The sequence below is a fragment of the Poecilia reticulata genome, linkage group LG9, assembly GCF_000633615.1.
Source record: "Poecilia reticulata strain Guanapo linkage group LG9, Guppy_female_1.0+MT, whole genome shotgun sequence".
Taxonomy (NCBI): Eukaryota; Metazoa; Chordata; class Actinopteri; order Cyprinodontiformes; family Poeciliidae; genus Poecilia; species Poecilia reticulata.
This window is the reverse complement of record NC_024339.1, coordinates 4355831-4379275: the sequence shown is the minus strand read 5'-3', so window position 1 is coordinate 4379275 and position 23445 is coordinate 4355831. Positions and strand designations below refer to the sequence as shown.

The 23445-nt window shown below is 39.7% G+C and overlaps 3 protein-coding genes across 7 annotated transcripts in view; all 3 read left to right on the top strand.

The window, feature by feature from the left end:
- Positions 1 to 11805, top strand: part of LOC103469777 (mothers against decapentaplegic homolog 2) — a 13929-nt gene extending 2124 nt beyond the window's left edge. Inside the window, exons 2-11 of one of the 3 annotated variants that reach the window (XM_008417696.2) lie at positions 210 to 636; positions 1777 to 1866; positions 1956 to 2149; positions 5227 to 5361; positions 5460 to 5522; positions 6119 to 6172; positions 7216 to 7428; positions 7624 to 7761; positions 8013 to 8157; positions 9377 to 11805. In XM_008417696.2, the coding sequence (XP_008415918.1) occupies positions 401 to 636; positions 1777 to 1866; positions 1956 to 2149; positions 5227 to 5361; positions 5460 to 5522; positions 6119 to 6172; positions 7216 to 7428; positions 7624 to 7761; positions 8013 to 8157; positions 9377 to 9500 (1392 nt within the window). In that variant the 5' untranslated portion in view covers positions 210 to 400 and the 3' untranslated portion in view covers positions 9501 to 11805. Of the gene's footprint in view, positions 1 to 209; positions 637 to 1776; positions 1867 to 1955; positions 2150 to 5226; positions 5362 to 5459; positions 5535 to 6118; positions 6173 to 7215; positions 7429 to 7623; positions 7762 to 8012; positions 8158 to 9376 lie in introns of those variants that run through there. The other 2 variants (XM_008417694.2, XM_017306897.1) reach the window with 2 other exon arrangements.
- Positions 11806 to 12519: 714 nt separating this feature from the next.
- Positions 12520 to 14397, top strand: LOC103469778 (immediate early response 3-interacting protein 1-like). Its single transcript, XM_008417697.2, has 3 exons — positions 12520 to 12681; positions 12855 to 12956; positions 13871 to 14397. The coding sequence occupies exons 1-3, from the start codon at positions 12591 to 12593 to the stop codon at positions 13924 to 13926; spliced, it is 249 nt and encodes an 82-aa protein (XP_008415919.1). The 5' UTR covers positions 12520 to 12590; the 3' UTR covers positions 13927 to 14397.
- A 657-nt stretch (positions 14398 to 15054) lies between these two features.
- LOC103469780 (uncharacterized) lies at positions 15055 to 23083 on the top strand. 3 transcript variants are annotated; one of them, XM_008417701.2, is made up of 7 exons: positions 15055 to 15140; positions 15263 to 15343; positions 15435 to 15598; positions 16081 to 16317; positions 16803 to 17009; positions 17090 to 19330; positions 21343 to 22569. In XM_008417701.2, the coding sequence occupies exons 1-6, from the start codon at positions 15109 to 15111 to the stop codon at positions 17278 to 17280; spliced, it is 912 nt and encodes a 303-aa protein (XP_008415923.1). In that variant the 5' UTR covers positions 15055 to 15108; the 3' UTR covers positions 17281 to 19330; positions 21343 to 22569. The 3 variants fall into 3 exon arrangements, with proteins under 3 accessions (XP_008415923.1, XP_008415922.1, XP_008415921.1); XM_008417700.1 differs by lacking the exon at positions 21343 to 22569 and adding an exon at positions 22808 to 23083 and having other exon boundaries at positions 15055 to 15343; positions 17090 to 17197; XM_008417699.2 differs by having other exon boundaries at positions 15055 to 15343.
- The last annotated feature ends 362 nt before the right edge of the window (positions 23084 to 23445 follow it).

Below are 23445 nucleotides of genomic sequence, written 5' to 3'. Positions count from 1 at the left end.
TTGTTTTTTCCCAGCAAATAGTCTTTTTTTGAGTCTATACTATGGTTAGCGATTAATTTATAGCTACATTAGTTGGCAATTGTTTCAGTAATCTATTATTCACAATTAATTGGTTGATTAAATTTTCAGGGTTTGAAAACAGGTTTGAAAAAGGTGTTTTTCTTTCTGATTTTTGTGATTTATAATACTTTTTATGTTTCCCCTGCAAGGTGCCCAAATCTTTTGAGTGACTTCTAGCGTTGGCTTCCATCCTGTGACTCACTCATTACCAGAGGGGCCCCTCAGAGCAAGGGCCCGAAGCTGTAGCTCCAAGTTCGTCCTCCCCCCGCCGTGCGCCCCCTGCCTCGTCGGTAAGCGAGAGCTCACACCAAAACCACCTCGAGGCTCTCGGTGGGTCGAGATGTCGTCCATCTTGCCGTTCACCCCTCCTGTGGTGAAGAGGCTCCTGACGCTGAAGAAGACGTCGACCGGGCCAGGTTTAGCGGGAGGCGGCGAGCAGAACGGGCAAGAAGAGAAGTGGTGCGAGAAAGCTGTGAAAAGCCTGGTGAAGAAGCTGAAGAAGACGGGTCAGCTGGATGAGCTGGAGAAGGCCATCACCTCCCAGAACTGCAACACAAAGTGTGTCACCATCCCGAGGTGAGCTTCCTCCTCGTGTTAACGGTTGGAAACTTTTTTTTTTCCCTGTTTCTCTTCCTAACTTGACTTCGTTTCCAAAGACGTATTTGAGCGTCGGGTGCAGCTGAATATTACAGTTTGCCTCCCACTGTGCCGACGGCATCTGCAGGGTTTGTTAAAGGTCAGGAGAAGACGTTCCCCTTTATCGGCCGGCCTTGATGACCCAGACTAAAACTCAGTGGGGACGTTTTTGGGAAAGATTTGTTTCCTGGAATTCCCTGGTGTTTGTGTGTCTGATGAAGCAACAGCTCATTTGTCAACTTTCCCTTTTGGACACTTTCTGTAAATGTTTTAAGAATTTCTGAATCTAGTTTTTTTATTTTTTTTATTTTAAATGATGATTTTGAATAACTTTCCTCCTCCTCTGATTTCCTTTGTTTTGTGCCATGGGGTGTGCTTCTTGTTGGACACTTATCGTATTGTTTCTCATTTGTCTGGATAAATTTGTCAGCATAATAGGAGTTTTGATTTATTGTTGTCACAATAAATTCCAATTGATAATGTTTAACGCCCCCAAAACTGTCCACATAGATGGGATTGTTACTTTTACTATTTTCTCCAGAAACATAAATAAATACCAATAAAGCTCAAGTTTGCATGTTTGCAGTTAACAACAGTCGCCTCACTGTTGCCAACAGAGCGACTTTTTTGCTACATTCACCAACATTTCAGACCAAAAAAAAATGCTACCGGTCAAATCGGTGGTCAGGCTTTTAAAGATCTGTAATCAGCGATCGGCCAGAAAACTGCAATTGGTTCTTATTGTCACTTTTGTTATCGTCATAAGTGATAAAACCTTTAAGTCCATACCCCCCACCCCCAGTAACGCCATATTTTGTTGGCCTCCACATAAGTTCTGAAATATCTGTAGAAAAGCTATTTTTAGTGTTCAGAGCCACAACATGGAGAACAGATTTTTAACATCACCCTTATTTTTCCTCAAGTCCTTCAAAAAGGCTTCTTTTGCTTGAAGTTCATTTCCACAGCTGAATCTGGTGGCTTTATTTTGTCACAGAAACTCCAATAAGAGTTTCCACATCCTTACTGAAAAAATACTAATATTTTTCTTTTTTTCTGGTTGTGTTTCTTCTCCGTACACAGCAATTGCTCTGAAATATGGGGACTGAGTACACCAAATACGATAGAACAGTGGGACACGTCAGGCCTGTACAGCTACCCCGACCAAACCAGGTGAATATCCTCAACTCGCGTTTGGTGTTTCACAACGTTTTAAGATTGGACATCAAAAACATCCTTGTTGCTGTTCGCCATCCAATCAGATCCCTAGACGGTCGCCAGCAGGTCTCGCACAGGAAGGGCCTTCCTCACGTCATCTACTGCCGCCTGTGGCGGTGGCCGGACCTTCACAGCCACCACGAGCTGCGCGCCATTGAGGCCTGCGAGTACGCCTTCCACCTCAAGAAGGACGAGGTGTGCATCAACCCCTACCACTACCAGAGGGTGGAGACCCCAGGTGAGAGCAACGCTTGTCGGCCAAATCACTGATACACGTCTGGTTGTTGTACTGCACAGAGAGCAGCCAAAGGGGCAGTCGTCAACTTTTTAAGACGTTCAGCGCAAAGTAAAGCGTTGCGTTTTGACGCAGGAAGGAATTTGTTTCTGGATGTTTTAGTTCTCTCCTTGGTTTAGCGCACCTGGATCCAATGATGGCTCATTAGTAGCCCTAAGAAGAACATTGACATGCTGAAAAGGTTGTTACTGCCACCAGGGAGGGAACTAAAAGGATGCAGGATGCCGGACCTCCAGGACCAACTTTGGGGCACCACTGTTTTAGAGCACAGGTGTCAAAATCCAGTCCTCGAGGGCCACTGCAATGTTTAGATGTGCCTCTGCTGCACCACACCTGAATAGAATAATTAGGTCATTAGCAAGGCTCTGGAGAACTTGACACAAGAAGGAGGTAATTAAGCCATTTCATTCCAGTGTTTTGTACCTGTGGCACATCTAGGCCTTTGAGGACTGGAGTTTGACACCCCTGTTTAAGAGAATCAATCATATGTTGGCCTGATGTGCAGTGTGTAGAAACAGGAGCTTCAAAAATGATCATGGAGATGCTGGCCTTTGATTTTCACCATTTAAGAACAAAAGGTAGTTAATTAAATAAGCTCAAATTAAGGCCAGTAAAACGTTTATATACGTTTTCACAACTTTGGCTTGATGATCCAAGATTCAAAGACTAGGAATGACCCCGAAAGGCATTTTGTAAATTATTCACGAAAAAAAATCTAAATTTGACCTGGAACGACATGACTGTGATCAAATCAGACCGACCGGAGCAGCCACCGTTCATCAGCAGCGGATTCCTGCGCGGGTTGAGGCTCCACCGTGGAGCAGATCCCCGTTTCGGTTTTTGGGCTAAACGATGCGATGTAGCCGCAAACTCAAGCTCAGCTACGAGCTAAAGTTTTACCAGCGATGCGACGGGAGCTGCGAACAGGAAGAGGACCTTGCTGACTCTAAACACAGCAGCTCAGAGCTGAGCTGCTCTGAACACCGCAGCAACTAAAGTAAGTTAATTTAGAGCAGTGCGCCACAGCAAAGGGAAAATAACTCAGAAAGACCGTCAAAGAACAACTCAATACCACTCGTATCCCCCGCTCTTCACTTTCAGTGTCTGCTAGCTACACGCAGACTCGTTGCCATAGCAACAAACAGCTCCACTGTTTGTGAGGATCCAAAACCATAAAACCCGCAAACGTTTCCCACACCAAGGGCAACACATTCAGTCCTTAACAGTTTCATGTTTTCAGTCTTGATGTTTATTTTGCGATTATAAATGATCTGAACACAGCGGTGGTTGATTAGCTAATTTAAACAGCTGCTCTAATTGTAAGGATGATCTGACAGAGTTGGTGTGTTGGTCACAGAAACACAGAATTTCGCTGCACATAGACATTTGTTTATTTAAACTTTTCAATGACTTGTGAAATATGATACCCTTGTACCTTGTTATCAAATTGTCCTAGTGTTGACATTTAGTAGCAAACTAAAGGCGTTTTCGCACTGCAGGGAACGGTACGGAACGGTTCCGACCGTGTTTGCATTACAACTTGCGACCGGTTCCACCCGGCCCCTTGGAACCACAAAAGCTGTGGTTCCAATCGGGCCGGCCAAGTGGTTCTGCTTAGAACCAGGAGCTGATTGGCCGCTGGTTGTTATGGAGTCAGACGTTTATTTTCTGTTGACAGCTGGCTCTCACTAAACTGTATTTTGTAAAGAGTGCTCTTTTCAATATTTTTATTATTAGTTTTAATTAGCAATGGATTCGTCTCAATATAGTCTAATCACCTGGTGTAATGATGAGGTTTTTTTTTCCTCCGCTTACTTGCTGATGAATGAGTACAGAATGAACTAGATCGGTCAATGAGGAAAGAGAAAGTTTTCCGCCACATCTCTGAGGAAAAGGCTTCGGCCGCTACATCAAAACCATTATTTAGTTTCAAAAATAATGACGTCCGGTACCGCTTCGATGGCCCTCAGTGTATATGCAAACACAACAGGGCTGGAACCGTTTCGTTCCGTTCCGTTTCGTTCCGTTCCTTTGCAGTGCGAAAACGCCTTAATATTCTGAGAATAAAACATTGGCTTGTGAAATTGGAATGTCATTGCATTTTACTGATATTCTTAATAAAATATACATATTTTATTATATGTATCCTAAGTCTATGGATTTAGGATAAGCACTAAAAATAGTGCTTGCTGTTTTTAACATGTGAGGTTTGGTCAAGTTAAAGTCACAGTTAGACCTTCAAGTAAGTGGATAAAGTTTTGTCTTACATGGGTCAGTGAACCAATTACAGCTTTCTTGCAGATTATAGATTATCAATTTATAAAAAGTTTGACCTGCCGAATTCGATTTTAGACAATGCCATTTTGTTGATTGAAATGTCGCTAAATATAGGAGGAAAGTCTCTAAGTTGGTAACAGTGGGGTCACTATTGATAACTACAAACTTGCAGACATGACCTGGTGGGCCGGTCTATCGGTCAAACCTCTCACTGCAGAGCAGAAGAGGAACATGGCTGATTTTTAGACCTTTGCTGAAGTAGAAAAGATCAGAGGATGAGATTGGCTTCACGTAAATATCGACCAATCTCCCAAAATTGAGGAAATCGGTGCGAAATTGGCTCTATTTTGTGTTGGTAGTAAAAATATTGTAGAGGTAGTAAATTCAGCTCTGGGACTCCTGTATAAACCCTTAACAAGTAAAACAGAAAAGAAATACAGCAGCTGAACAGACACTGCAGAGGACCGACCAGAGTAACAAAGAAAAACTACAACCACAGTTTAAAACAAAACATCTCACGGTTCAACTTCCTGTTTCAAGTAAAACTCTTCCTGTTAGTTCAAAAAATGCATCTCAATAAATTCTTAATATAATTAGCTGATATTCCCAAGTCTGTCTTGTAATCTTTATGAACTAATCATTCATTTATTTCCTATGAAATCTGTTAGATCTGGTTTTAAGTCAAAAAAACATTTTGCAACACAGTGAGCTCACGTCTTCCTGCGTTTCATCCTCCACCGTAGTGCTGCCTCCCGTTCTTGTGCCAAGACACTCAGAAATCCTGTCCGAGCTGCCACCTCTGGACGACTACACTCATTCCATACCCGAAAACACAAACTTCCCTGCAGGAATCGAACCTCCAAACAACTACATACCAGGTAGAACCGTCTGGATTTGACTGCCGCCGTCGTTTGATAAAGAGTTTTTGTCTCGAACTCCAATTCAGCATCGTCTGGCTTTCTTTCGTTTTTCTCAGAGACGCCTCCACCGGGTTACATCAGCGAGGATGGAGAGGCCAGCGACCAGCAGATGAATCAAAGTATGGACACAGGTASCCTAGACTAGCACGTCCTTCTCCCTTGGTGCTGATTAGATGAACGGTATTGTTTTGAAATGAAGTCATGGTATTATCAGAACCGCCTGTTTAGAGCTGCACAATTTGAGGAATAGACGTGAATATTGGTGGGAACTGCAGTAACGACATGACTTGCTGTAAACAAACAAACACTGATAATGTGAATTTGTTTAGAGTTTAAAGTTAACATGAGCTACTTTCACACAGCAGGCAAATGAAATGTAATTAAGCCATTTCATTCCAGTGTTTTGCACCTGTGGTACATTTAAAAATGGAGGACAGCGGCCCTCGAGGACTGGAGTTTGACTCCAGATTTTTTTTTTAATGACTCTTTTATTCCTTAAACCTTTCGTGTTGCATTAAATGACAAGTTTCACCAAACATATTGCAGATGTAGAGAGGCCGAATGCAAGACACTTGAACAGTGAGTGGTTCTTTGTGATATGTTTATTACAGAGTATATAGATATAAATTTTGATATTGCGGTGATGATAAATGAATAAGGCTGTCACAATGCGACGATCTGCTGTAAAACTCTGTTGGTTCTGTTTTTGCTTCAGGTTCTCCACAAGAACTCTCTCCCAACACTCTGTCTCCGGTCAATCACAGCATGGGTGAGATGTGAACCATCTGCTTTATCACTGTTCAATATTATATCGATTTGTTTAGATGACGATGCGTTTGCCGATATCACACAGGACGCCACAATACGATTACTATTCAGTTTAAGTCACAAATGTGAGATAAAAATGATATATCATCCATCCATCCATCTATCGCAGTTATTTACATCTATCTGTGTCAATGCACAAAAAAAACAACTAAAATATGACTTGGCCATTTTCTTTCCAAGCTCTTTCAGGCACTGAAATAAAAAGTTGAAATTTTAAACTCGATGATATACTATAGGTCAGTGTTTACGTCTTGCATCCATGTAATTAGGTCGTTAATCATTTAATCAACATAGATCGTCAGAGCCTTATTATTGAGGGGAATAAACGACAATTTACAAATATATGGCACCGGGGCTGAAATGATTAATTGTGATGAATCGTTTTTTGAAATAATTGTGAAATAATTTAGTAATTGGTTAATAGGAGAATACAGATTTGCTAAAAGAGCAACACACTCAGAGCAGTAATAAATCCAAAGCTGTATAAAAATGTAAACATTTTGCATTTAAAATTTAATAAAACGTCTTTGTAAATATGTTCCAACTAGAAGTCAGATGGTTATAGTTTTAGCTTCACCTGGTTCAAATTCTGTAACGATACCAACAAATCTTAAGCACTGTGCTTTACTAATTACAGTTACTAATAATTAACAATTTCCTGTTTGGCTGCAGATGCATCTTTTGCTACAAATGATCATGTATTCACTAAAAGAATGCTGTTATTGCATTTTAGGCAATGAAATGTTTTTCTTATTTAAAAAAGAAATGAATCATTTGTTTATATCTTTTAATTTATTTCTTTTTTTTATTTATTTATTTATTTTTTTTTTAAAGGTCTGTGGTTAGATTAAAAAAAAAATTGTAGAATGCACCAATTTTTTTTGGTTTGTTTTTCATCTGGTCATGTGACCGGTTTGTGGAATGGCATTTGTGTTACCATGACAACTGTAGCTAACTACCGATGCGGTGCCTCCCGTCCCACAGACCTGCAGCCGGTGACGTACTCGGAGCCGGCCTTCTGGTGCTCCATAGCGTACTACGAGCTCAACCAGCGTGTGGGCGAGACGTTCCACGCTTCTCAGCCTTCGCTGACGGTGGACGGATTCACGGACCCGTCCAACTCGGAGCGCTTCTGCCTCGGCCTGCTGTCCAACGTCAACAGGAACGCCACTGTGGAGATGACTCGGCGGCACATAGGTACGGCACAGCTGAGCGAGTTGGTTCTAGTCAGCAGAATATCTGTTTCATTTCTTCACTTCATAATTATTCTCTAAGTTTATCTCAATAGTATCCAAGTAAGATAGAAGTTTGAAAATTAGTTATAGATTTTGGGGCACAAATTTGCAAGTTTTCCCATTTGTAAGGCATGATGAATTGGATTTTTTTTTACAGGAAGAGGAGTTAGACTTTACTACATTGGAGGGGAGGTGTTTGCAGAGTGCTTGAGTGATAGCGCTATCTTTGTCCAGAGTCCAAACTGCAACCAGCGGTACGGCTGGCATCCGGCGACGGTGTGTAAAATTCCTCCAGGTAAGAGGCTGAAAATGGCAGCATGTAGGAGAAATACGGACTTTTTAGTCAGGTTACACTGAACAGTTATGACAATTAACCTCCTTTTAAAAGGTATTTTTAATGCAAGTAAGTTCAAAACGTCTTTATTGTTTTGTATTCACAAGCTGTCACAAAAGCTGAACAGTAGTTGGCACTTTATTCAGAAATAAGCCTTTATTTGTGCGTCACCTCTAAAACACATGCTCCTGTTCACGGCTTTCTTCCTCCAGGTTGTAATCTAAAAATCTTCAACAACCAGGAGTTTGCGGCCCTGCTGGCCCAGTCGGTCAACCAGGGCTTTGAGGCCGTCTACCAGCTCACCAGGATGTGCACCATCAGGATGAGCTTCGTCAAAGGCTGGGGAGCCGAGTACAGGTGAGCACTGTCTCAACTAGCATTCGCTACTGCTGTGTGCGCTAGAGTTTTCAGTTAATTAGCAAGACAACATCAGTGTGTCCACACATCGTTTGAAAGTCTTCAATTCATGTATCTTAAATGAAGGCCTTAACATGGCCTTAAAACGGGAGCACAATAACGAGATAAGATGCAGGAGCCAGAGTTCGTATTCATTCTTATAGTTCATTTAAAATGACCCTGAGCAACAATCTGTGTAAACATTTCCACATTCGCTGCACACCAAACGAGCACTGTGGCCTTAACTACGCTACTCACAGGTCTTAAAATTTTGTCATGACAGGACTATATAATCATGTGTGTATTTTTATTTTTTTTTCTTGCTGAACTTTTCTGTCATGCACAGACATATTTGTTGTGTTTGGTAACTAGCTACTATTAAACTTTGCTATCTAGCCCGCAGGGCTAATAGTCGACCAGAGTAAGTGCAAATGTACCCCCGGTTGGCTGGGCGATGTTTGTATTTGCCACTGGCTCACTGCTTTTGCCAACCCATTCAAGTCAGTGGTAGCTCACAATCACCCCATATATTTATAGTTCTTTGGTCTTAAATTTTAAAAATCTGGCAGTAAAATGGTCTTTTGAAAGTCTTAAATTTGACTTGCTGAAACCTGCAGAAATTCTGGCCATGATTTAAATATATGGCACAAAAAGGTTTATTTAAGTGTACGAGTTTTATGTAAATTTAACCTAGCATGCTAGATAGAGACTTGGACTGTAAATGAACATTACAAAATGCTAAAGAAAATGCATGTTGTGATTGCTTTGGGAGAATCTTAGAGCTACTTTAGCAAATGGTATCCTGCTGCAGGCCGCTGCCACCTCTGGACCCACCACTCCCAGTACCTTTTCCATTCCATAAATTCTTTACTTTTGTCCCCAGAACCTTAAACGTACCTCTATTCATAACACGTGGACTTTTCCGAAGTGTTTAAATGATGTGTTTATTGTCCTTTGCACAGTTGCCAGCTGAAATCCTTTCCAGTTTATGCAAGTTGTTTAGTTTTTGCTAGCTGACAAACTAACAGATTTTTTTAAAAGTCTGGCTAATGTGCTTAAAATGCTGATACACACATGTGGCTTTGGAAAAGTAATTAGTACACTAAATGCCTAAAGCATTAGCAGATGGAATGTTGGGACAACTCGGGACCAAAACTGCTTTTCTTTTTTCCTTTTCCAGGCGACAAACCGTCACAAGCACTCCATGCTGGATCGAGCTGCACCTGAACGGCCCGCTGCAGTGGCTGGACAAAGTTCTCACCCAGATGGGCACCCCGAATGCACGCTGCTCCAGTATGTCCTAAGCTGCAAAGGAAACGCCCGAAATAACCCTGATACAAAGATGGCTACACTCCAAACTGGAAAAAAAGAGAAAAAAACAGAGGGGAAAAAAGAAATCATAACAGAATTTGTTTTTGTAACATTCTCCGTAGTATTTGGGGCTCGGTTCCACATCCCCGTTTTAACTTCACACACACACACACRCACGCACGCACACACACACACACAGAAGAAGAAGAACATCAATACATAGTTCAACTCGCATATACGCATTTTTTTTATTTTATGGAAAATAAAAATAAAAAAAAAGAGAGAGAGAGATTGGCACTTTGTTATCCACGTATGTCATGCACCTTGTTAAATTGCTTTGCCCCAAATCCTTAATATTAGATCTATTTGTGGTACAAATAAAAAAAATGTATATTGGTTGTTGTCTGGGAAGTAGAGGAAATACCAAAAATATGTGAATAGGTTCTCAGTGTTGAAGATTGCTTGAATGCTGAAGTGATATATATATCTATATATATATWTTTTTTTTCCCGTTGTTCCATCCCACCACATCCATTGTTCTGAACCTAAGTTTACTTTTCTCTGGGAGACTTCTCTGTTGTCAAGGGGAGGCGGCTTATTGAAGAAACGATGGCCTTGGTGGCTGTTTTTCTCCTGAAGGAAATACCACAATGTGTTTATGAAATTTGATTCAATTGCCTCTGCCACAATGGCGCCCAATTTATTTCTTTTTCTTTTCTTTTTTTTTTTAGTAACACAGTGTCGTTCTAAGACATACCTTCAAGATAGACATATAGGAATGTTGGTAAAATAAATATTTCCATAGCTCTAAATAAACTGCACTATCAGACTGGCTGTAGTTTTATTGTAGTTGTTGTTTTTATATATATATATATTTTTTTTTGGTCGTCATTTGGCACTCTTCGTTCTTTTTAGCTGATTTGCATCCTATCCGATTCGCCTGGTTTTCTAGCTTCCAGCCAGGTTTTACAGAGCACGCTGGGCAGGGACCAGAAAATATATCAGAAGTTATCAAAAACTAAATTTCTCTTTTTTTGTGTTTTTGTTTTTGTTTTTTTTTCTATCCAACACTGAGACTGCTTGAGCTCTGGAAGGCGAAACGGTTAAACGCCTCATCAGGAGAACTTTGAAGGCATCAGTGTAAATTCATTCTGTCCATAGTCAATATTCCTGTTGTTTTGCTACTTTTTTTCTTTTGTGTATTTGTGTGTGTATATGCACACACACACATACACAAAAATGAATTTTCCGTCATTCATTTTTTATTTTCTAATATATTCAACACCTCAGTAATTTCTAAAACGAGAGAGTGTAGATCATTCCTACATTTTACCCCAAATTTCTAAGCGGCATATCTTTTGTCTCAGTGGGGTGGGGGAAGAAAGTAATCACTGCCCTTACATCATATGTAGCTTATATCTAGCCTTTTTTTTTTWAATTTGTTTTCCAAAGAAATCTGCTGCATTTAAAGCTCAAAAAACCAGAGTTGACTGAAAGTTTGAATCCAGTTCCTTGTAGTTATAGTTTTTTTTTTAGATGTTTAAAAAATTTAGTTTTACCCTTTTTTTCGTGCGTGTGTAATTATTGTCCAAGCACATTTGACCTCTAGCTTTTTTTTTTTTTTTTTGGTGCTTTGTCGAGCAAGTTAACCACACTCAATTGGCTTTTAAAATGTTACAGCTAAACTGGATGGGAGTGAATGTGCCTGCACACTGGGACATTATGTGTTGATGTGCGTATTGTGTTCGTTCAGTCTTTAAAGGACAGCTTGTACAACGAGACTTACTACCTTAAACTCATTACTTGGTTGTTGCAAGTTTAAATATGTCCCCAGTCCCACCCGTTGATGTACATGTGTTTACCATATGACACTAGAGATTGTACTTGAAGTGCAACTAGTGAATTATGATTTTTTTTTTTTTTTTTCGGGAGCGGGGAGGAACTGAACCATGTGTTTGGGTCCAGTGTTACATTGTTCTTATCTTTGGCCTACAACATATGAATGTGAAAAAAAGAGAAAAAAAAAACAAGAAAAATACAAAACAAAAACTGATGTGGACCAGATGTGCGTATGCATAAAAGTAGTACATTATGTGTGTATTTAACAGTAATCTTTTATTTGCAAACCAGTCAGTACTGTAGACGTTGCAATTGTTTTACCAATAGAGGGCGGTATTGATAGAGCAGTTTTTTTTTCTTCTGTTTTTTTCTTTTTGTTTCTTGACCATGAGCTTCTCAGGCGTGTGGCATATTATGCAGACTTCATAAAACACTAATAAAGATTTTTATTCTCATGAACCTGCCTGTTTTTAAATGTATATGAATAATACAATTTTAAATAATTAGTTTTCATATGTAAAGGGGCAGTTTTGTGTATATTCTAGCGCACATAGTCCTATTTTATAGCACAATGGAGTATGTTGCCTTCAGTTGTTATAAAGATGCAGTTCATGTCAAATATTAAAAGAAATTCAACTTTGTAATTTAGCTCCTTGAAATTGGGCCTCTGTCTCTTTAAGAAACTTCTCCTTCTGAAACTCTGCTTGGTGTTTGTTAATTGTTGCTGGATAGTCTAAAGGTGCTCAGTGGGGGAGTGGCAGGGGAAGGGCTGCTATGTGAGGCGGAAGCTCAGAAGCTTGGAAACCGCAGCAGAGGAGGAGCTGCGTCTTGAAGGCGGAGCTAGGTCCAACCAGGTGTTTTCCACAGCTGAATGGTTGCCATGGAAATTAAAGGATTTCTCAAAAATATTGAAAGAATCGAAGTAATACTTCAGGTATGTTTTTGATGAGGGAATAACATGATGTAAAGCTAAAAAGTTGATTTTAAATACTACTGCCCCTTTAATGATGCTCTACATCACACAAAATACAATATAAAATATGAGTATTTCTGCGAAGTATTGTAATTAAACGGAATATTTATTGTAACAGAATATGAACGAAGCTTGATTCTGTGTATTATAACAATAAAAAAAGAGTGCGGACTTCGACCAATCGGACACATTTTCCTATCCTCGGCCACCGTACTCCACGTCATAGGTAAATAGCTTCAGCTACCCTGCAGTTAGCTGCTGTAGACTTATCATGGCATTTACGCTGTACTCTCTAATTCAAGCAGCTATTTTGTGTATAAACGCTGTCGCTGTGTTACACGAAGAAAGGTTCCTCAGTAAAAGTAAGTAGCTAGGTTGTAAATTCCTCGAGTCATTGGACAGGACTACTGAATGTAGCCGACTTGTTAGCTTATGCTAACTTCCTAAATTAGATATTACAGGCTAATGAGTTTAACAGAATGTAACGGAATTATATATTTGTGTTGTTTTGGTGTTTGCTTTCGCTCTCGGTTAGTCGGCTGGGGAGTGGACCAAAGCGTTGGAGGGTTTGGTGATGAACCAGGCATCAAAGTACAGCTGATGAACCTCATCCGCTCTGTGAGGACAGTGATGAGAGGTGCCTGTTTCTTTTTACTCCGCATATTCTCACACTTAACAGTTTCTGGCTAGTTTCTGATCAACTTTTTCCATTTCATTTTATTTTATTTATTTATTAATGTATTAATTTTTTAATTTAAGAACTGTTGGATGGGATATTTTTGAATCCCTCATTTATATGTGAGAGATTGAGTAACATGTTGACTTTCATGTATTTTAAGGTTTTGTGTAGCATCTAGTGTAAAATACTAAACTGATAAGTTCCATTAAAAGCAAAGTTTAGAGTCTCACAGTTGTAAAATGCAGGCATGCATTATGAGATGTAAGCATTTCTTTTCATTTTTGCTAAAAAAAGAAAAATATTTACTGCTAACCACTCAAATCAGCCAACTAATCCTTTTTTAACTTATTGAGCTTAGTAAGCTATACTGTCAAACACAGCAACAGGGTTATACAGTATTGTGCTAATTTATAGTTATCGCAGTATCTGTGTGTTCAATATTAATAGAGAACTGTATAGAATTACTTATAAAGTAAAAGAGGGTTAAAGGTATTGGGCTTCTTTCCAATTCTATTTACACCAAATTTGGGGATTTACAGCAAATAAAATTCTTACAATAAAATGTAACATTGTAAAGGGATTTTTATCACAAGGAAATAAAAAAAAAAAAAATTCAATTCAAATTGCCAGGGTGATGTAATCAAAAATCCCTTTTGAATGGGCATAAATGACCTTAAAATGCTAACAGGATACAGTTTGCACTGTCTCCTTTATAAGGCAGATAAGACTTGAAAAGAAAAATATAAAGTTAATTTAAAATATTATGCCATTTACATCAACACAGAAAAGTCATGAAAGAAATGAATGAAGATAATGTTATTGTGTTAAATGTTTCTTTAAATAACCTGATCTTGACGTGTGTCGTCCTGCAGTGCCGCTTATAGGCGTGAATTCAGTCTGCATTGTTTTGCTGCTTCTGTTTGGATGAAGAACAGATGACCCAGTCTGGATGGACCAGCCGACTGCCACAAGTCCGTCTGCTCAGGAACTACTCCGAAGAACCGGCTTCATTACATCCCCATGGCGACGGCCTTAATACGAATGTTTCTTTCAACAACAAATAAAGTCATAACTCTGATGACCTTTTCCCCAAAGAGATGATTAGTTTTACAATTCATCGTCAAGAGATTTCGACTCTTAAAAGTACTCGCAAGAAATTGGAATCAGTTGTTGAAAATGTTGTTTTTGTCTGAATGCTCAAGAATAAAGACCTTTTCAGATCACTCTGTGTTACAAAGTGTCACTGGAAAATTTCCTGGAGGAATTTGTTATGTACTATAAAAGTTGAAGGATTCTTCTGGTTTTCTTTTGTCATTTTTAAAGAATGCTAACTAATTTAGTGCTGTGGAACTTCCTTCTGCTATAATAACGTAACCAATAAAATCTTGAAGTTTTTTAATATTTTTGTGCCTGTTAGTTTTTCAATTTATTCCCTTACTGACGTTTTGAAGTAAGGGAATAAAAATTAGCTTTGTTGTGGGGCTTTTAAGGGCTTGGCAGCCATTTCAACATATAGGACTAAGTTAAGTTTCTTATTTTGAAGGGTATCTGTGAGCTTTAATCTGCAAGGCCAACAGAATCTCGTTTTTCATGTGTCGTTTTGGTTCATTTATGCCATATTTTAAAAGGCCAACATTGCCCAGCAATAATATGGAACCTATTCTTATTTTGAAGACCCTCTGCAAACTTTATTTTGAGTGATAAAAATAACTAACCCTATGGGTCCCTGGAGTAGGCCCATTGGGAATTTGTGACCTATTCTACTCGTAAAGACTGAGTTTATTTTGAAAAGTATGTTTGTTCTACTGTGAAAATTAAAATTAACCCTATAATGGTTGCAGACCTGACCAATAAAGTGTGAAACATACTCTGTCAATAAGTTTTAACAATTTAAAACTTTATCTTGAAATTATCCAACATATATCGGAATACTTGTCGTATTTTGAAGAATATCTTTTCGTTCAGAATAAAGGAGTGTTTTAATTCATTATTTTCAAGTCGTTTTTTAAATAATCGAGCATGTTTGTCTCATGACGCTTGCCGTAGAACTCAACAGTATCCTGCGCCGTCTGACCTCCGAGTTCAAAACAAAGTCTCAGCAGCATGGGAAATGCTCGAAGTTGTGTTGTTGCCTCGCTCTCCGTATGTTCCGTATGTTTAGGCTACATGTACATTTATCGCTCTCACAAATTGCTGCGTCAAAATGCGCTGAATAGCGACAAACTTCCGAGTTTTGTGTATCTTTACATCAAATATCTGAGCAGAGCTGTGACGCGGAGAGCAGGCCACCTGTACGCAGCGCGCGCCACAGGAGCGCGTGCTGTTTACACGGTGCTCAACTGCAGGTGAGTAAGTAGTGTGATAAAACACTTTATAAATTAGCCGGACTGCTGGACGTTCTCGTTTTGAGTTRGCGTATCTGTGCTGCTCTTTGAGGCTGGACAAAACTCTGCTGAGGAGATTCTGCGGAGCAGCAGGATATGGATGGGATTATCCGGACACTGAATTCAGAGACCTCCCGCTGTGCTTCCCGGAGGTTCTCTGCTCCAGACTAATGCTTATGTTGTTAACAGACCACAACTTTAGACTCAGCCCAGCAGGTACCACAACAAAAACAACACGAACAAAAGAGGTTCCTTACAAAAGTATTGATAACTTTCGGCGTGTTTAAACGTTTCAAGTTAGCCGCATTACAATTAAACATCTGGTTTCTGTTGAGATTTTACACCAGGAATAAACTCAAAAAGAGAATGATGCCAGGTTTTCATTTTCAGCCATACCGGTCAGGCCTTTTTTTTATTTAAAATGATATCTTTAGCTTACAATTTAATTAAAATTCTCCATTACTTTGGGTTGGATAATTATGTGAAAATCCATCTAAATCAATTGAATTGTGTGGTTGTATCGTAATAAAAGGGGAGTGAATACTTTTGCAAGGTATTGTAAATGCTGAGGTTTTTATCAGACCCACGTCAGCAGTAAAAAAAAAAAGAATCAGTACTGATACTATCTGACACTCCTGCAGCATACTGTTCACCTCCCTGCTGCTGGTATTTCACCAATATGAACTTTCTGTTGTCAGGTCTTGTTCGTGTGCGACAGAGCCTGAAAACCCTTCAGCCAATCGATGAGCTGAAGAAGGGTCCGTTCACGCTTCAGGTCAAGGTGGAGGGATACCGGCAGACGGATGCAGGGGTGGAGGTGGACGTCTGTTTGTCCGCTGCGTCTCGTTCCGGATGTCCGGTGTGGGAGAGCGTTGTAACGCTGCTGTCACAGAACCGGCGCCACAAGCCMAGCAGAGACCTGCCGAGGAACGAAGGCTAGTGTGAAACCTGCTGTACTTTTTGCTCTGTGAGGCAGAAGCTTGGAAACTGCAGCTCTGAGTAGGAGTTCGGTACACCTAGGCATTCTGCACAGCTGAATGGTTGCCTTGGAGATTAAAGTATTTCTCAAGCATGCAGGAAAGAATCAAGGCAACGAGTATGCTTTTGAAGAGCGAATGACATTATAACATGATGTAAAGCTCTAGCAAGTCGGTTTTACTTAATAATACTTCTTTAAAATACCAACATTTTCACACAACTTTATAATTTGGTCTGTCTGATATAATTTTTAAATATTATGTTTGAATAATTGATCAGTACTTGAGTAACCTTTTTACCAAATAACGTTTTTACTCTTACTTCATTTCTTGAATGGCTACTTTTTACTTTTACTTAAACATATGTTGAAGTGCTAATACTGTGACTTGCATACGATTTTTGTGTACTCTTCCTTTCATACATGTGAATTTTACTGTTTTAGAGGAGGAGCCAGACGATAAGGACAGTATAAAGCAGGTGGAGGTCAGAGTTCCCATGATGACCGGCCTTCAGTGTGTTTGGCCCTTCACTGACTACTCCCCCCATCGCCTCCTGTCTTTGCCGGCTGTGTTCTGCTGCCTGAAGTCTCGAACAGCGCCGGGCCTCTGGATGCTGTCCGTCTGCTTGGCCGAAATAGAAAAGCGCAAAGGTAGGAAGGCAGCCGATTATCGACCACAGATTTGTCTGCAGCCAGGCGAACGATGCGTCACATCTCTGTTGTGCCTCCAGGTGTTGAAATCATCACGGCTCCCGTCTGCGTCACAGCCCATTTTAAGGAGACTCCGCCAGCAGCAGGAACTGTAACTATCAGGTTCTGGGACACGAGCAAAAACATGGGTCAGTCTGCTGATGAAGGCCTGAGTTTCCAGGTGCAACTGCAGGGACAAAGCTCCTCCCACATGGTGGGACTGATTTCGTAGGATGGAGAACATCTGTCAACAAAAAATGTTCACGTACCGGTTTTCTGATAATCTTTGACTAGGTCATTCTAACTCATAAACAGGATCTAAAATGTGTTAAACCATTGGCTCTATGTTTCGGGTCATTATCAGTCATCAGCACATTTTTTTCCTTGTTCTAAAAAATCTGCTGGGAAAAATCTGTGTTGATTTCTTTTGGTTCTTAGCTTACAGGATAATTTATCACCAGAAGAATCTTCACTTTTTTTCAGTAATAATAAATGTTTTGTCTAGTTTCCCTTCAGCAGGATCCGGTCAGATTGAGGTTACGGTTTACGCCGGACGTTTTGTAGACCACACTGAACACTTTGTCGGTGCTGTGTCGACCCGCTGACCGTATTGGGTCAAAGCAAACATCACTCCTGCTGTGACTGAACATTTTTCAATATTTCATCACTCCGGTATTTCCGTCTGCAGCTTCCATGTGTGTGAGAGTCTGTCCTCTTGGATTATTTATATGCTGCCCTTCAGTGTGTGGCACAGAGAGGAGTGGCTCTTCATGCATCGCTGCACAGCTGAGAGGTGTTAGTTTTAAAAAATTCGGTTGTTTTGAAAAGTCTTAAGCTTTTTCAAACAAATCGGACTAAGAAGGTTTGATTACAGTTGAAAGGCAATTTACTAGGCGTTTCTCATAATATACACATTTTTGTTTTTTGTTGTTTTTTTAGGATTTGGATGAATGGATTTTTTTTCTAAGATCATAAAATAATTATGACCTCCTCTGTCTTCTGGTTGAACATGGCTTCCAATGCGTCTGTCAGGATAGCTATACAAAGAGTGGGACTCTGTTAAAATGTAGATCAATGTTTAAATTGGCCCTAAACTGTGTTACATTTCGTCTGTGTAAATTCACCGTAATAAAGCCTGTTGTGCTTGTCACTGCTTTCACATTTTATTTCATGTAGAAGGAGCCCTTACCAAGTGTCGACTGCATAAATATGGAGACACTTTTCAGCAGATTCTCATTTTTGTGTAAAAATGTTTTTTTTATCTCTATAAAATATTCACATTTTTCAAGAAATTTAGTTTTACATCAATTCACTGTTTATTTTACTAAAATAAACAGTGAAAATATGTAAATCTGTAATTAATCTGTATGAGCTTAACATACACATCTGAATTACTGAAATAACTATTAAATTAACCCTCTTATTTCTTTAATGTTTTTATTTCTTCAATGATTTTGAATTTATTGAGACTGTGTAAAAGCTAGTTCCGTATTGTTTTCATTAAAGCTGCAGTATGTAACTGTTTTTTTTTTTTTTTAAATATGTTTTGACCGTAGAGTATTAGATGCGACAGATACTCTGTGAAAACAAACTGAGCTCCTCTGCCTGTTCCCAGTGCTCCCAGTGCACAAGGCAGAAACAACCAATCACAGCCAGGAGGAAGGTCCTAGTGCTGTCAATCAACCTCATGTAGCCTGGCCTGAATGTTCAGGTTGGTTAATGTGACCACCGATGATGGGAGCTAAACAGTTTCTCTAGATCGGTAAATTGTTTCTCCACCATTAGCACATTGTTCAGTACACGAACATGATTGACGGCGCTAAGACTCTCCTCTAGCCTCTGATTGGTTATTTCTGACCTGGAGCAGTGTATTTCTTCAGACAGCATTAGCAACACGAGGAGATGGAGGAGCTCGATTTTTTTTTTCATAGATTATCTGTCTGGTAGCATTCTGTAACAATATGGTGACACGTTTAACAAATATGGAAAAAAACATGTATTTGTTAAAAGTTATGTATACTGCAGTTTTATGCAACTGTTTGAATTGTAAACACTTGACTAAATCGACTCATATTTAGTCAATTAAAAATGACACATATTTGTAACCAATCATGTTAGTGGTTTTGGTATAAGGCGTGGTTTGTTCTCAGTGCCACACAGCAGTTGTAGTTTCTAAGCGGAGGCTGGGAGTGTCTTTGTTTCCAGTTTCTGCTCAGATGAGAAGTCATTTCCACCGGCTGTATGGAGGATCAGAGGGAGGCAAACAGCTCAGACGTCTTCAGGTAAAAACACAATGTCATTATTACCTGCCTCAATCTTCTGCTCTGTTTTGTTCTGGTGGCTTAGTGTGGAAAAACGGTTCCCTTCTTTTTGAAAATCGGCAGCAAAACTAAGCAGCCTCTTAAAACCCTATGTATCTTTTATCTGCTCAGTAGCCGTTCTAACTTCCAGTGGCTCATGTTTTCATGCTTGTTATTATTCATTTATAGAGTCCCTATTCTGTCATGCATATGAATCAGTAGAATGTAACACGGTCATTTTGTCAAGCCTGTTGTACAACGTAAGCTGCATTAAACTTATAAAGCCAGAAACTGGAAACGTCCTTGATCAGGACGTTGTTCAATTTTGTGTTTATTTACCACACTAGCCAATCTAATTCAGAAAATACTGCAGCCATATTTCAGGAGGTACTTGCAGATGTAGACATTAATATTAGGGTGGGGTGAGGGGTACAGGTGCACCACAAGATGATGGATAATAGCCACTTTTCCTTTTACAAAGATGATTACTGTAGTAATATAAATAGCAGCAATAGTAATTAAATAAACGTAATTTAACTTGCCACCACTAGGCAGCAGTATTTATTTTTTTTATCGCCAAAGCTTATTTTTAGGTTTTTGCTGCAAAGGGTGGCATTCTGGATTCACAATATCACCACCATGGATGATTTGATGGATGATTAAGGGTTAAATCTTCTGTGATGCTTTGGGCCTGTTTGTCAAATACTTTATTAACTTTGTCAGAGTTGATGGGAGATTTAACTTAAGAGAAAATGAAAGTAGGTCATCAACTGGATCTAAAACGTGGGGCCATAAACACTTAGTGGTTCACCAGAGATTAGGCAACTAATCCAGACTTCTTCTGTTGCCATCTCAGTATCCAGATGTAAATTCTGTGGAGATTTTTCTCAATAAGGAATGGTTTATATATGTTAGTGGCAAACCCTTATCCACAGTGACTTTTTCTGAAGATGGGAATGAAAGAGTGAGAACGAAACGATCACTTTCCTCCTTTTGTTGGAGCACATTAGAGCAAATCATCTGTGTGTGTCTTCAAAGAGCCAGTCCTGAGGGAACGCAAGTTATTTTCTGCTTCTTTCACGGTGCAGGCTTCATTTCTTGATCCAGAGTCCTATCCCAAATGACAGCTCATTCTCTCTCTCTGGTTTGTACAACAACTCCCCGCTGCTTACAATTATCTACTCCAGTTAATATGGAAGTGGAAAAGAGCAGAAACGTGCACAGAATAATCTGAATTAAATATGGCAATGACGTAATTTGTAGATGATAGATTGTTGGCAGCGCTGTTTCATTAGTGTGAACAGCAGCTGTGGTCGTAATGACCAGTAGTTCTTGGTAGATAATGGAAAGTAAAGTTAAGTAAAGACCCCTCCACCACCATGCTTCAGACTCTTAGACTGATCCTGTCTGTGGTTTTTCTCCCCTAAAAGCTCCAACCTTTTGTGATGGCAGTAACAGAGAATAATTGTTCTTTGTCTTACAACAACATACTCATTTTGTCAAACCAAAACCAAATTAAATCATCTTTAAACAGTTTTCATGCAGCTTTCAGAACAGGTCAGCTGGTTTTAAGACAACAGATTAGCCCTTTTTTTAGCCTCTGTCATGTTTTTTTTTTATATTTCACCAACGACTTTAACTTCTAATGCTATTTTTTTCTAATTGTTGTGCTTCTTCACTGGCTATCTTTTTGGACTTTTTAGAAGTTTCTGGCCATTTTTTTACATCCTGCACATTTTCCAAATGAAGTCTAATACTTTATGTCATTCTTCATCTTTACATTCTCCACACTAATGAAAGTGCTGAAAAACTTTAGGCAGGTTTTTTTTTTTTTTTTTTTTTGCATTGTTCTGTTTTGCTTATTTGCCAGAATTATCAAAACATCTCAAAGCCTGTTTTTACTATTTGGATATCATTAAAAAGGAATTAATAGATTTAATCTTATGTATATTCACACCTTTGAAGTGAATCTCCATCTTTGTATTTTGCATCAGGACCGATCTGTGACTTGGTGAGGAGGAGGCAGCAGTGCCAGCACTTCCTTCTCTGCGCCACCAGGGAGCAGCAGTGCGCAGGTCTACCATGACTGCCTCTGAGTGGCTTTTAAAATGTACCCCGGGAATGGCCACGCTGTGGAAGTCAGCGCTCACAAACGAAGAGACCAACTCAGGAGCCGAGGTGACACAACACACAGGGTACCGTCTGCTCCGGATCTCATTCCTAGAACTGAAAAGGAACAAACGTTCAGTGTGAGAGGTGAGACGTTCCACAGAAACTCTACGCCGGTCTTGGATTCAAGCAGCCACATCTACTCAGGCCCTGAGGACAACTCCACAGAGCCACACGAGTCGCTCACAGAGTCTTCCACCATCACCTTTGTAGATGGCTACACTCTAGAGGAGTCGGTGGAGGACCACAGTCTGCACGAAGCAGGGACGACGTACCTGAAGGAGTTTGTGTTGATAGACGACGACGAAGACGGGGATATGTCGCTGAGGGAGAAAACTGTGACAGACTTCTCCGTCAGGGACGGGAACGCCGCCGACCTGGTGTGCGGGAGGCTCCTGTCCACGTCCACGGGCTCGCTGTCTGAGTCCAAGGACGAGTCTTCAGTCCGTGGCCCCCCACCGTCGGAGGAGGCCGAGGCAGTACACAAAGACAATCCCTGCTGCTCCTGCACCATGCTATGACTGGTCAGGAGCTTCTGAAACCCAATGACACAGCATGGCAAAMGTATTCGTACTTGTTAAACATTCTGGGATTTTCTTAGGCTACAGCTAGGGATGAACAGATACGAGAACAACCACGTTATCATTCTTTGTTAAACCTTTATATGCATGAAAAAACTTTAAGCTCCACTTCCATTTCTATTGGTTTCTTGCCTGTCAGGAGAAACGTTTTGTGACATGAAGCACATTTGTACTTACTGGTTAAACTGGCACAATAGGCTGTTTGAGACACTTAATATTGACTTCCAAAAATGTTTGTATGTACTTTTTCTTTTAAGAAAGATGTTTATTTTGATTTTGTGCACAGAATCTTAGTTTAGATGATCAGTCTTGAAGTAAACAAATACTTCTTGAAAGTTTGTTAGAATTTTTTTTATAGTAAACCAAATGCATGTTTTTTTAAGATCTGTTCATGGTGAAGGATTTTAGGAGAACTACACAGAAGTTCATAAACAAATGGATACTAACCTGAAATAAATAACTTTTAAGGTCTTTTTTTGTTCATTCTTGTTTACGCACTTCCTGGGTAAAAAAAAAAAAAATCCCAAAACAACTTATCTACCGGCTTAAGAAATAAAAAATGTTTAAGAGGTATCTCCAGTAACTGTTAACTGGAGGTAGTTAAACCAAAACATTTGTTTTCTTTTTTTACCTTATTTTTTTTTAAGTTGAAAGAAACTTCTAGGGACTTGTAATAAATTATCAATTTCTTTCTGTTTCCCTGGGATAGGACTGTGATGGGACACTGAGGCCCAGTTCTTCCAGCAAGTAGCTCCAGACAGGAAGAGGACCTCCTTTTATCATGTCACCATGCATGTGAGGAAAATGGTGAAAGAGAAGACCCAGAACTCTGTATTCTCCAATATTGCTAAATATTAAAGAAGTGTCGTCCTGTTGGCAAAATGACACTGTACAAACAGCAGCGGTACCAACGTCTGAGCTTCTGGTGATTTTAAAGTTAAACACACTTATTTTTTTCCTACTGAATAAATGTGCTCAATTTGTGGATTTTGTTTGTTACTATCAACCATGTTGAGAACTGAACTTTTGGGTGAAGTCCAGTTGCCTTCTTCTTAAGTTGAATTCATTTTTAGTTTGTTTTTTTTATACATCCAACAAATGTCTGGACAGATGTGGCTCAGTGGCAAGATAGCAGTCAGAAAGTTGCGAGTTTGATTCCACCTTCCCCAATTGCCACTTGTTAGTGTGCCCTTGGTCGAGGCATCTAAACCAGTTTTAATCTATACATAGCTACATAAATGGATGTGTGTGCAGTTGAGTGAATGTGGCTCTTGTGTAAAAGCCCTCAGAGTGGTTAGTATGACTAAAAACAGTCCTATGCAAGTTTTCTTCCGTTATCATTTCCAA